Raw genomic sequence first — 13501 nt, 5'->3', positions numbered from 1 at the left:
ATTGCTTTCTGCGACTGCTCGAATGCTCGATTTAGTTTAGCAAAAGCAATTGCTAGGGGTTTTTCATACCACCTTATGTCTCGATTACAGCGTCGGCTGAGTGGCAGAGATCCGATAAGATTGTCTGGAGAGAAATTTGCCTGAACGATCCAAGGCCTTTGTTAACAAAAACACACCCTGACCCGGCTGATGACGTGTGAATCCGGACCATGACAGTGCGGAAAGGTATTCCCTCACGCAGAAAAATTTATTTTAGATACAATAAGATTTTGAACGAAAATAATAAAATTTTTGGTTGGGAAAATGCACAAATATATTCCTGGTAACTCTGACAACAATTATCGATTTAATTTAAAGTTATCGTTTGATTGAAAACGAAATACACCCTTTTTGAAAATGATCCACCATTCTTGTCAAAATAACAAAAAAAATTTGGGTAAAAACTAAAAAAAAATGTGAGGTTCGAAACAGCGAAAAAGATCAGGTATAAAATAATGGGTTTATGATTTGAAATAATTTAGTTTTTCTTTCAATAATTTTTTTGGTTTTCGGATCTTTTCAATATGTTTAGAATACATTTTTTATTCAGTCAATTTATTTTTCAATCTTGCTTCTAATTTTTCTTACTTTAATTTTCTCTGAAATCGTGTCATCCTCGTCAAACAACAGCAGCAGCGGCATCTCCTCCAAAACTACGCACTGGTCAACAGCCCATCCGGTGTTGCTGCTGCTGATTAAAGTCCACATTCACTTGTTCATGATAATGGCCGTGCACAGCAACTGTCGTTGGTTGCCACTCAACAAAGGGTCTCAAATTCTGCCATGTTCAAAAACAAAATAAAAGTTGATTATAATCTATAGTAAAGAAACATGAGATTTTTCAAAGGTATAGAAAGAACTTACCTTCCAATTCCAGCCGGTTCTTTCGCAGATTCCAACTCTCGGCCGCGATTCCACCGCTGCTGCTGGCCTTCACCCTCAATGGAAGTTTTCGCCATGGTGTGTTTGATGATCATGATGAAGCAAAACTTTCTCGATTTTTATCTTTTTTCCAATTTTCAACCTATGTTTATATTTTTTTTTCAACTACACGTTTATTAAAAAAAAAACTAGGTTTCCGTTTGAAAACAGACCAAATTCCGATTTCAAGTAATAAAAAATGAGTGTGCAAAAATAACAAAATTTTGTTATTATTTCCAATCGATTTTTTCATGAAAAGTAATGAAATATATGCATTAATAAAATGCAAAATATGCAAAATAAAATAAAAAAACGTTTTGTTGTACCGACCCCCCGTCTTTTTTCTGCGTGCTTTGGTCCCCCAGTAACGCCGACCGATTGGAATATAATATCAACAGGATGTATTGCTCTTTCAGACTTATTTTGGATTTTCTCAACTCTTCGTGAAGAAGAAGAAGCACTACCGCAAACGTCAAACATGAAAACCGAACTTTGAAACTGGAATAAATCTTCAGAACACTTTCATGCGTTTTTTACTAATACCGTATTTGTTTATGCCGAGTGTTGCACTGGTGCACCACTAGGTGCTGTCAAACTGTTTGTTTATTCGGACGGTGTTGCACTGGTTTTGACCTGTCGGAGTTCTGTTTACGGACGGTGGCCCACCGATAATTTTGCCAGTGTTGCGAGAGAGCGTGTGAGTGAGTGAGGTAGCAATACACTGGCGACGATTTGTGTTTGTTTTTGTCGGGTACGGTGGAACACTGATCGAGGGGAGAAAACAAATACGGTATAAGACAAACATCATGTTTCAGAATCAATCATGATTTTTCAGCAACATTTCAAACCATTTAAAATGATTACTGCACATGGTAACGTTCTGATTGGAACATCGTTTACCTATTTGAAGAACTTTGGTAAACTTTATTTGAAACTTCAATCAGAAGGTAAAAAAAGAAAGAAAGCAAAGCTTATTTCGAATGGTTTTTCTCCGCATCTTTATACATAAAATCGAAGGATTAACATACAATATAAGAAATTGTTCTTTCAAACTTTGAATCTTTTGCGAATTTTTGTGTTCGGAACAAATTGTCAAAAACTTCTTCCAGAGTTTAGTTTCAGTAAAAATGCCAAAAAGTAGTTAAATTACATTTGTCAGCTCTAAGTTGCTGTTTTTAATGATTTTCATCCGCAAATAACGATTGAAAAATCTTGAGCGATAAATTATCCTTGAGGATGAAAATCCCCAACAAAAAAACACTGAAAAATATTGCTGGCATGCAACCTTAAAGATTGCGTAGTATTTTTATCATGTTTATTCAAAAATTGTTTCATGATAAAAAATCCTGAAACCGTGATTAATTATTTAAATATTAAGTAAAAGCCAATAACTTCAAACAGCTTTGTTGCAAATCGCCATTCGACTCAAACAAATATTGTGCATTGCTTGGGAACTGACAACACAAATACTTCCAATAATCTAGTACAAGCATATTTTTTCTTCGTTGGAAGTCCAACAAGTTAAATTAAGTGCGCGATAGAAATATTGAATAGAAACTAAACTTGAAATCCTAAATTTGAATGAATTGACACAAACATTCAACATTATCGCATAATATACAGTACAACGAATGTTATTTGAAACATAGATGTCATAGATGTTTTAAAGTAACCGACTCTTATCGATATCTAATAATATTCAAAACTCGCCGAGAAGTCGATTTATTCATTCAAATAATAATATAGTGCATCTTCAAAAAACGATTTACATATTGTATGATGATTTGCTTTAGTGTTTCTCGGCTACACTGACGAAAATGCAACCCATCAGCAGAGCTGTCAAATTACGGTTGTCAAATTTCGGGTCTAACTACCGTTGCGAGAATCCAATTTTTCTCTAAATACGCAATATATGTTCGTGTACAACATTGCCTCAGTCTGGCGGTGCTCGTGATGGTGGGTGTACTTTGTTCCATTACTATTGATGTTTTTTGTTTAAAAAATAAATGTTTAATAATAGTAATATAGTGTATTTCATTGACATAAGACTTGAATATTTCATAAAAACTGCAAATATAGAGAAAAAAATATAAAATTTTACATCGCTGTGTATTTTTACACGACAATAAGCTGTTCTCTTTTCGTGCATCGTTTTTGGTCTAAATTTACACGCCTCAATGTAACGATGATGTAAATTTAGATTGAAAACGATGTTCCGTTTTCGTGCATCGTTTTCAATCTAAAATTACACGAATTTTTCTTGCTGTGTGGGAAAAAGTCAAAAATGGTTATTTTTGAATCGTGAATGGTTTAATGATTTCTAGCGTGTGATTTTTCCGTGCAGCACCAGAAGAGAAGAAGAAGAAGAAGAAGAAAATTTTCTCAACACCATTCGGTTTGCAAGAAAAATATTTTGCTATTTCTCAAATTTTAGCGATTTCATCGCAATTTTCCTCTAATTCAGTTTTCTAAACGATTTCTGGTGAATTTAGGTGCTGTTAATTCAGTTGTTATTATGCAATCTACGTGGTCAGGTAAGAATAGGTTACAATGTCGACTTGCTCTTCATCTGATAGATGTTCTTTCCGTTCTGTGCTCTAGAATTCGGATTAAAAATAAAATCTAATGGCGAAACATAAGGAAACCTGCATCGAACCAGTTCCCTCCGGGAGTACCGGTAAGTTATTTGGTTTGTTTATTTGCTAGCTTTGATTGATTTCTGATACTTAAAGAATCTGATTTGAAGAACAAAACTGGAAGTTACCAATTCGATCGGTTGGTAACAGATATCGAATACCAGCTACAAGATCTTGCTCCGGACGAGTCAGGTATGTAGTATATTTATAACCGAGTAGTTATAATAACTAACATAGATAAATGTTGATTCATTTAATCAAAAACGTCAATACTATAATTTTAGTTATCGTCGGAAATTGTCCCGAAGATGTAACTGAAAGCGATCTCAAAAGTTTCTTTTACGGTTTTGCTACCATCGTTAAGCTAAAGAAAGTTACCAGTCGATCGCTAACAACCACAGTGTGTGTGGCTCAATTTGATTCGACGGAATCGGCTTCCCGCTCCAAGGTGGTGAACGCACTCTCGCTGAACGGAAAGCGTGTTTTGCTCATGAAAAGCAGTGAAAAGTTACTATACAATCGTAGTAATATTATACAACTTAACGGATTTCAGGGTAAGTCTATTTTTGTTTTTAGCCTTACAATTATTTCTAACATAAGTATCTTAACTTACAGCTAAATCGGAGGAAGCTATCTATGACCAACTGTCTGTTTTTGGCAATATAAACTTCATTCTAAAGACAACAACTGCGAGTTACATTTTATTCGAAGATAAATCGTCGGCTGATGCTGCAAGCCAGTGCGACTATCTGGACGAATACCCCGTAACGATACGTACGTTAGAACGCAGCACAACTCCGCTTGATTTGTTGGAACAGATAGACCAAGACGCAGCGGATCTGTTGTTGTGTGGACAAAGTTTAGGGAACACGGACGCCGACGACGAGGAAGAAGAAGGTCAAATACATAACTTTGTGCAATTGCTCGACATGGATAGTTTAGATGAGTATTTAGAAGAGGGGGAAAGGGAAAAAGCGGCCGAACTTCTGGAAAATAAGCCGTTATTGGAGGTTGGCAATGAGGAGATAATAGTTACTGAAGACGATTCTTCCCTGAACGATGCGGATGTGGCAGCAATCGAAAAGAAAGCATTCGAACAATATAAGTCTAACATTTCAATAGACAAGTTTTCAGCCGGTATTTTCGGTTTATCGAGAAATTGGATAAAACTTTCTGAATTACCTTCGTGTAAAGTACTGTTAAAAAAATATCCCGCAACGGAAGATCTTAAAGCTGAATGGGATGAAATAGAATTGAGTAAGAGCAAAACAAAAGTGCATGTATTGGAACATGTTAAAGCAAATTTATCGGTAGATTATTTCAAAAAGCAAAACCTACCATTAAAACCGGAAACGCTGAAAAAAACGGATCCAAAAACATCAAATGAGCCTGAATTCAAAGAAAAAAAGAAACATAAAGCCAAGGGGCATCACGATAGTCATGAATCAAGCAACATTGTATCATTGAGTGACACAAGAAAATCTAACGATAAGAAAATTCAATCAGCAGAGTTGAAACATAAGAAGAAGCTCGCCGAAAATAAATTATATACTACGCATCAAAGTGAGTTGAAGGTTGATAAAAAACAAATAAAAAAGAACTTTATTGAGGTTCATAAAAGTTCTTTATCAATATCAAAAGTGCTCGAGGAACCAGAGTATAAATCAAAAATGTTAGAAAAACACGAGAAAGCTGACAGCTGTGCGCTTCAAAGTGGTAAACAGAGCAGAAGTGGAACGTTAGCTATATCAAAAATAAATAGAGATCTGCCCCTCAACGATCCGTGTCACGCAAATCAGCTTAATCGATTTGGAAAAATTCCATTTATTCTGTTAGAAAAACGAAACCCGAAAGAGTTGAAAAAAGTGTTCTCAGAACAAAACAGCAAACATGAAAAACGAAACAAGACAAAAACAAAGGCCTGTTCTACTATATTAATTGACTCCGAAAAGTCGAATTATAAAGAATGCATTGTCAATACAATCAGTGGGAAAAATAAAGGAATTGAAACAAACAAAACCAAACATAACGAAAGTAAACAGCCACAAAAGTTATTCAAAAAAGCTGAACAACTCGAAGCGAACGCAGAAACGCTACAAAATACACATCAGAAAAGTGGATCCACACCAATCGAGCAAGTAGCAGATCCATCAACAGATCTGATTTTGGATAAAGCTACACCTCAACCTGTTCCGACAATGGCAAAAATTGACAATACGATTGAGGTGGAAGAAAATTCGATAGTTGAACCTAGTGGATCTCAGCTCGAAATTGTCAATACAGTAGAGATTGCAACATTTACTACTGATTACTTTTCGGATGAAGAAAATCGATTGGTAATGGATCTGCCAGTAGAATTGGAACAGCAGCCTCAGAATGTTTGCCCAAGCATTAAAAGTCCTACTGTCTCTCAACGTTTGTACGCTACTTTGGATAATGGCAGTGTCAACATTTTAAAGGAAAAAGTTCATAGCGGAAATCTGTTATATTTAGATTTGCTCCCAAAAGTTATTGTCAAACTATTGCGTTTGAACACTCATACAATAAATAGAATTTCAGTGGTTAGAACTCGTCCAAAGTTCAGTTCATCTACCAGTAAAAAGCTAAAAACACCCTCGGAGAATACAATGAAAAAAACCAATATAAGTTCTTCTGAAAAACCGCATAAATTGAATTTTGATAGGATTGACAGTAAATTTTTGCCCTCTGGTTCAAAGTTAAAAACACAGGCAAAACTGAAATCAAAATTCGAAAGCAGTCAACATAAAAAACATCATATTTCGGCACCAGAGTTGCCGATAACTCTTAAAACGCAACATCTCAATACCAGTTTTCGAATCCCCAAGAAAACGGTAAAACCTGAAGCAGAAGAAAAGAATCGTAGCGCGTTGGGCTGCCTGGAACAAACCGATTCCACATTTTTAAATCAGGAGCGTTCAAAACGTTTAGAAAATGACCGGTTCCGCGCCAAAGGTATCCGAGAGAATAGACCCAAATTCAAAGAACGACCAAAACCACAGCGTCAACCATCGCCGGATGTTTTTGATCCTTCGTTAGATGATCCGTGCGATTCGCCACCCCCGGACGTCCAGCAAGATTTAGACGAGGCAACTGCGCAGAAAGATTCTGACACCGAAATACCTGCTCCAAAAGCTAGAAGACTTAGTTTTCATGATATTTGGGATATCCCTAAAAAAGTTCCAGAGATTTGGGAAAAACCACCATCGGTATTTTTCAATAATAAGCAAATTGAAGAGAACGAATTTTCTTCAGATCGTCACAAGCACCGACCGGAAAACCAATACAGTGGGAGTGAAGCTAGTGTGTCTTTCCAAAAAAGTTTCAAACCAGAACGAATTAATGTGATGTCTGATAGAAGAGAAGAACCTTCAAAACGTACATTGATTGACGATGATGAGTGCTGGTCTCCAAAAACACCTTGGCGAAACGATAAAGAAATAAAAAACTCAGATCCCGACTGTAGAAAAATATCAAACCCTTGGCAGTCTGATAGCAATGATATTTCTGGTGATAGCCGCAGAATGAATCCTGTAGAAGAGCATGACAGGAATCGTACGGACTTTTATAGCAAAAACAATAAAAAATCTTCACCAACGAGATCAAACAGACGTCAAGAAACGATTGATTCCGGTGACCTGTGGGATCTTGAAGCGGAACAAATGGAGAAACCAATCCGAAACACTATTTGTGATAATGCTGTTTGGGATGATGAACCTTTTGTAAGAGATGTCCGAGAACGCCTAGGATTTCCGGAACAAAAAAGGAAACGAAGTGCATCTCCGAGAGTGAGCTCTCACAATGAAAGACGAAATCAATCGCCTACGTTTAAACAATTTTCAGTAAGGAGAAGAGGCAGTAGAAACACTCCTCCTCGTCGGTTCGGTCGTCAACCTAGTAGATCAAGATCACCGGAAATGAGGAGACGGCCAAGTTTTGAAAAACGGCGTGTATCTAGAAGTCCTGTTGGCAGAGAAAGAGTTGATAGATCCAAAATTCCCCGCACAAGTAGGAGTAAATCTCCTGTGGTACTCTGGAAACATCGTGAAAGAAAAAGTCGTTCGAGTAGCAGGGAACGATATTCTCGGAACCGGTCTTACTCAAAAGATAGGTCTAAGCTGGTGACAGAGTTTCGATCGAAATCGAGATCACCATCGGGACGAAGATCAGTATCAGGTGAGAGGTTATCTAGGGCTCATTCTCCCGGGCAAAACAATCCCTGGGCAATTCCTATTTATGATAATCCGTTTGGACGCAATACGCCGCCATCGTCGATCGAAATAAGTTCCAGATCTCCAGTTGCTCGTTTGGATAGTTTCAAAAGATCTCCTAAAGGTAGTTCACGATCGGCACAATTGAATCGCTTTTCAAGATCTCACGACAGACGATCGCATTTAACGCAAAATCGTTCTATCGTCAGAGAACGATCTAGATCACCGCTTGATCGATTTAATGTTCATCGATCTAATTCACCTCCCAAACCAGATGCAACAAGGAATGTAGCACCGATGAATCAATCTACGATTTTGTCTGAGAGAAGATCAAATTCGCCTCAAAACTCATTTACATCATTTGACCGGTCGCAATCACCTCTAAAAAGTCAACGGGAATTGTCGCCAACTGAATCTGAGCCTCAAATTTGTAAGAAACAAAATGAAGATCAATATTCGGTTATGTCTCAACCTCCAGATTTAAATGCATATAGCCCTACGGATGCTTTCGATGCGATCAGTTCCGAAGAAGAATGTGATTTTGCGAATCCAATACGAAATAAAAATAAACACGATCTTTCAGAATCAACAACTCGAAATCCATCTCCTCCACCACAGCAACAATTCAGTACAATTCCAAAAATAAAAATCAAATCTGAAATATTTGAGTCGACCGTCGAGCCGAATACAGGTATCAATACTTCGGATGTTCCATCGTCGGCTGAAAAAAATAAGTTGTCTGAAAACATTCAAATATTGCCCGAATTGAACGTTCCGCTCAATGATCCACCTAAAGAAAGCATTCCATCAACTGGTTCTAAAGAAACTAGAAGTGTAATGGAACACTTGAAGCAACGTGCTGAACGACTGAAGAAATTGGAAGAAATGAAACTGGCTCGTCAGAAGTTACTTACCCAGATAAGGCTTCAGAACGATAAACAACCTGAAAAGAAAACAATGCCAATTATTGAAAAAGGGTCAACTAACGAAACTTTGTTTGGCGGCGACGATTCAACGCTGTGTGTGAAACAGTCTTCGTCGGTAGTCATCAATGCTGCTTTGGTGCAATCGGCTTCTGCACCAATAACACCGTCAATGCCAATAATGCCACCATTGCTCCCAGTTGTCCCTTCTATACCACCACTACCAGTTGATGCCCCACCACCACCACCTCCTTGTGATCCACCTCCACCACCACCATCTGATGCGACCTTCAATATTTCGCAACTACCACAGCCTCCTTTCCAGGCGAGACTTGATTGGAATAATCCTGCAATGGGTCAAATTGCTGCAGCGGTACATGATTTCACGAAACCTCCGCCCAATTTAAGCAATCCTCTTTTTCCAACGGTTTCTTCAGAACCCTTGATTGGCCAATACAAATATTCCGATGCGCAGAACATACCATCGCAAACAGTTGATCCCATTGTAACGCGAATATCAAAACCCCCACAAGTTCAATTATCTTCACAGTCCCTTCCAAACTTTCCCTCTACTAATGAAATTATGGAACAAATTCACAACCGAATACAAAATAGGCAACGAGTTCCCATGCCAAATGAACCAATCGTGAACGAACCCATGTTAACTTTGGTTCCTCCTGAAGAGACAAGAAACTATCAGCAACACAACGTCATGGTCGACAGTGCATCGATGCAGCAACAGTTCCCACCGAGGGATCCTCGACAGCGTGGAGGTCGCGGGTGTGGCAGAGGTCGGGGAAGACAACGACCGCAGCACCAGCAGTATCAACGTGATCCACGTCGGAATGACGAAGCCGATATCTACAATGACAGGAACAAAATACTGTCACAACAGGATTGGGATAATTTCCGTCGTGTTGATCCTGCGTTCAACCAACCCGGACAAAATCAACAGCGGAACAGCTATGAAAACAACTTTCAAAATTATGACGACAATTTCGACGACTCACAACAGCAGCCATCGGATTACGAGCAACGGGTTATGCACATGTTCCAGCAACAGTTTGGTGGCAATTTCAACCAACGCGGAAATGGAAGATGGCATCGAGGTGGAGGAAACAGGAGCAGTTGGATGTAATTGATTGCTTCGAGTTGGTGAGTTTTCTATTGCCGTTAACCCCCTTTGTATAGAAAAAACACCGAAAAGTATGATTGTCTAATGAAGCATCATTAAAATTTCCTTGTTCAGATATGGTATAATTTAAAATCCATAATTCGCAACTGGATTACAATTTAATTTGTAAATCAAATGGCAATTAAATTTCGTGTTTTTCCTTTCGTCTACTTGCAGATTTCAAGGATGAAGGATCGTACTGGAAGAAAAATTTACATTATAACATTGGATGCAGCAATTGTACCTCCTATGATGAAAGTAAAGAACCCAGTGTGGTTTATAAACAAAGCTTATTTAGAGAGACGTGTTAGTAAGTTTAATTTGTTTATAGACACATAGTTTTGGTTTTTGATGAGTCAACCTCAAAGGAACGAATCTAAATGGATAGTCTTTTTATTTTAAGACTCACATCGATAAAATTACAAACGATGAATGTGGTGAATACTGTTTGTATCGTTAAATAAATATAAAATCATAATGTTTCTGTATTTTCATTTATCTCCAGTTGAAGTAGATGTGGTTACTTCACTTAAAGTCGGTTTTCCAATCTGCACTTATTTTCTCAGAAATAAATATCAGGAATTGAAAATGTTAGGAAGGATAGTTGTATTTTTTTCCAGTAAAATACAAAAAAAAACTAGATATTCTTTTTACAAAGTAGTTCTAGGTGTCCCGGCTGCGGTTAACTTCCTTGCCAATAATTTCTTCTTCTTCTCGGATATGCTAAACTTTTTGTCCTTTTGTTTTTTCCCATTTTTGTCCTTTGATAGTGTGCCGTGAAAATTATCAGGATTTGGCACGGATTTTTTATCGCTCGAGACCTTTTGCTGAATCGATTTTTTGGAATTACCGCCGGCGCTAGGTGGCAATCTATTCTTGCTCACAAGATGACCCTTTTTGTTACGCCGCTGGGACTGATGGTTGGGGTCGACCTTCATAATCCGCAGTGGACGACCGTTCAAAAGCTGCTGATTCAGTTTTAATGCCTTGGCGATGGAAACACCTTTTTTAAAGCAAACATATCCTATGCCTCTATCGGCAATCTGACGAACGTATTCCAGCTCTCCAACGCTACTGAAAAAGTCGTACAATTCATTGTCGGTGGTTTCTGCAAATAAAATGTAAGCAAAGTTATAGATATTCTGAGGCATAATCAGAACACACATGTCATACTTCTGTTTATGTTGCCCACAAACACGGTCGAATTAGCATGGCCGTACTGTTTCTGCGAATGAAGCATTACTCGGATGCGGTTTCCGTCTACTAGTTTTCCATTCTCAAAACACGCTGCCTCTGCCATTTCTTTCGTCTCGAAACGCACGTAACAGTTGAGGGCTTTTGCTTCCTTGCGGTCTTTCTTCTTAAACATTGCAACCCCGTCGTTGGTTCGAAAACGAATTGTTAGAATACGACCGTACGGTTTGAACAAAGCTTTCATTGAAGACTTTTTTGCTGTATTTGGTAGATTGCCAATAAAAATCGAATGCTCTGGTCCTGAAATTGTATAGTTGAAGGTGAACAAACTATTGTCGCGTAAAAAAGCAAACCTGTAAATCGCTTCTCTTTCGGCGGTTCCTGGCCCTTTGTTTCCTTCTCGTTTTCGGTTTCGCTATAACTTTCACTTTCCGAGGTCACCACGGCTTCATCTGCTGGTAGAATTTTCTTTCGCGACTTCTCACTCAAAAGAACATCTGGAACATTTTCTATCGACTCTGTTATGGATTCTTTATTCTCCTGAGATAGTGCGAGTACTTTATTTTTCTTTTTTTTGCTTTTTTTAACTTTAGGTTCAGCTGCATTTTCTACTACGTTTTCCGGAAGTGCCTTCTCGAGGGTTTTCGAATCTGTCGTTTTTACCGGTTGTTTATTCTTCTTAATTTTTTTGGACTTTTTCGATAATTTCAACAGAGTATTTTCCACAGGACCCACTAAACAAGCACTATCCTCATTATGCTGTTTCTTTTTACTATCTTTAGATTTCTTGCCCATTTTGAACAAGTATCGAGAAATCTGTATGCAGTAAAAAAGCTCAGGGAAATACCTGCAACTAAACGAGAAGATTGAATATTTTTAACAAGAATCAAAATCAAAACCCTTCAAAATAAACGCTCAACACGTGCGCCATGGCGTAGAACTTTGCACGCTAATCTAAAAAACTAATTTTTTGGGTTGGTTTGACTCGGAGGTCGTGTAAAATTCGGTCGTTGTAAAATTGACCCATATTATTAGAGCAAGTTCACTGGTTCAGATGGAGATAGAAATTTCGAAGGTTTACAACACATCACAACACATTTGTCGTACACCGGTGTTGGGAAAACCTGATATTCGAACAGTTTCGCGCTGCAAAATTTGTATCGTATAACACTTTTTGGCCGAGGGTGATATAAAAACACGATGTTTTGCAACACCGAACCGAGTGATATAGTCGGCGTTGCAATACAGTATTCGTGCATGAAACGCTTCGGTGCTGCCATCTATCTTATGCTCAAAACCTCAGTTGAGGGGAAAATAAAGGAAATTGAGCAATTTCAGGATTTAAACATAAAGTGATATTTTCTTTTTTTTTAATCTTTTATCACTTAAATTGATACGAATTGCAATGAAGTTAATCAACTCTTTAAAACTTACAGCCAATTTTTTTCATGCCCTTGCCAATCGAATACATTTTGAGGCGCAGAGATGCCAGATAGCTGGGTGAATAAATAAATTCTGTTTGTATGTTTTGTTTGAGCGGTTTTCGGGAGTAGGAAATTGTTTCGCTTTTTTATTTGAAAAAGATATTCCGTCGGAATGTCCGGTAACAAGTTCGGAACGCCGTCTTTAATGGATCCATCATCTTTAGAAAACGGAACCCTCGCTGTTGATTCGACAAGTGTCAATCATATCAAACGCAAGGCGTCGTATCGGAAGTAAAATTCAGCTTGTGTCTGAAATATCTATACTTTTTATTTGTCACTTATTTAATTATCACTTTGAAAATGAAAGTTTTAGAAAGAGTTCAAAAACTTTATCAACTCGTGTAATCAAATGCCCTCCAATACAAAACTCCTAATTCTGCAGTTTAATATTGGGATGCATTATAACTTAAACAATACTTATTCATACACGTAAATTATAAAATTTTCATATTGGCACTACTATGCTACTATTTCGAGTTAATGATCAAGTAAAATGAATTTGATTTCAATTTTCAAACGGTGAATTCAAAATAAAAAAAGTCAGTAAAATTACTGAAAAGCAAATTCTCTTGGCATCGCTGGTTGCTTTCAATTTAATACCTTCGTATTCTATCACACCGGTGGACGGCCAACCTTTTTGGTCTATATTTCACGATAGAAAAATTCCCATCTGTGCTACAGACGTCAAAATTCCTACCACTTTTTCCCAACACCATTGGACTTTTGCTCTTACGAACCACCGTCATCCTCATCTGTCAAAAAACGGGTCATTTTGTCGGGGTAATATTACACACTCATTTGGCGCAACACCTTAAACTTGTAAAATTGACCCATTATTGCGAACTGCCGAGATCTGTCAAAAAAGTGTCATTTCATCGAGTCAATTTTACACATTATTTAG

General features: G+C 37.7%; 2 protein-coding genes across 2 annotated transcripts; one reads left to right on the top strand and one right to left on the bottom strand.

Annotated features, from left to right (window-relative positions):
• Positions 1-3283: 3283 nt before the first annotated feature.
• On the top strand, positions 3284-10400 carry LOC129738860 (serine/arginine repetitive matrix protein 2-like). The gene is made up of 6 exons (XM_055730176.1): positions 3284-3494; positions 3562-3637; positions 3693-3788; positions 3881-4150; positions 4212-9903; positions 10100-10400. The coding sequence occupies exons 2-5, from the start codon at positions 3586-3588 to the stop codon at positions 9884-9886; spliced, it is 6093 nt and encodes a 2030-aa protein (XP_055586151.1). The 5' UTR covers positions 3284-3494; positions 3562-3585; the 3' UTR covers positions 9887-9903; positions 10100-10400.
• Positions 10401-10504: 104 nt separating this feature from the next.
• LOC129738861 (RNA-binding protein 34-like) lies at positions 10505-12080 on the bottom strand. Its single transcript, XM_055730177.1, has 3 exons — positions 11470-12080; positions 11096-11416; positions 10505-11030 (listed from the first exon to the last, which is right to left on the bottom strand). Exons 1-3 carry the CDS (start codon positions 11909-11911, stop codon positions 10573-10575), a joined length of 1221 nt encoding a protein of 406 aa, XP_055586152.1. The 5' UTR covers positions 11912-12080; the 3' UTR covers positions 10505-10572.
• Positions 12081-13501: the final 1421 nt, after the last annotated feature.

The sequence above is a fragment of the Uranotaenia lowii genome, chromosome 1 (assembly GCF_029784155.1).
Source record: "Uranotaenia lowii strain MFRU-FL chromosome 1, ASM2978415v1, whole genome shotgun sequence".
NCBI lineage: Eukaryota > Metazoa > Arthropoda > Insecta > Diptera > Culicidae > Uranotaenia > Uranotaenia lowii.
This window is presented reverse-complemented; position numbering and strand designations above follow the sequence as displayed.

Excerpts from the sequence above, each read along its gene's own strand:
- LOC129738861 (XM_055730177.1), bottom strand. The coding sequence starts at position 11,911 with ATGGGCAAGAAATCTAAAGATAGTAAAAAGAAACAGCATAATGAGGAT. Across the intron at positions 11,417-11,469 it reads GAAAGAGAAGCGATTTACAG|GACCAGAGCATTCGATTTTT; the intron begins GTTTGCTTTTTT and ends ATACAATTTCAG. Across the intron at positions 11,031-11,095 it reads TGTGGGCAACATAAACAGAA|AAACCACCGACAATGAATTG; the intron begins GTATGACATGTG and ends TTTTATTTGCAG.
- LOC129738860 (XM_055730176.1), top strand. The coding sequence starts at position 3,586 with ATGGCGAAACATAAGGAAACCTGCATCGAACCAGTTCCCTCCGGGAGT. Across the intron at positions 3,638-3,692 it reads AGTTCCCTCCGGGAGTACCG|AATCTGATTTGAAGAACAAA; the intron begins GTAAGTTATTTG and ends TGATACTTAAAG. Across the intron at positions 4,151-4,211 it reads ACAACTTAACGGATTTCAGG|CTAAATCGGAGGAAGCTATC; the intron begins GTAAGTCTATTT and ends CTTAACTTACAG.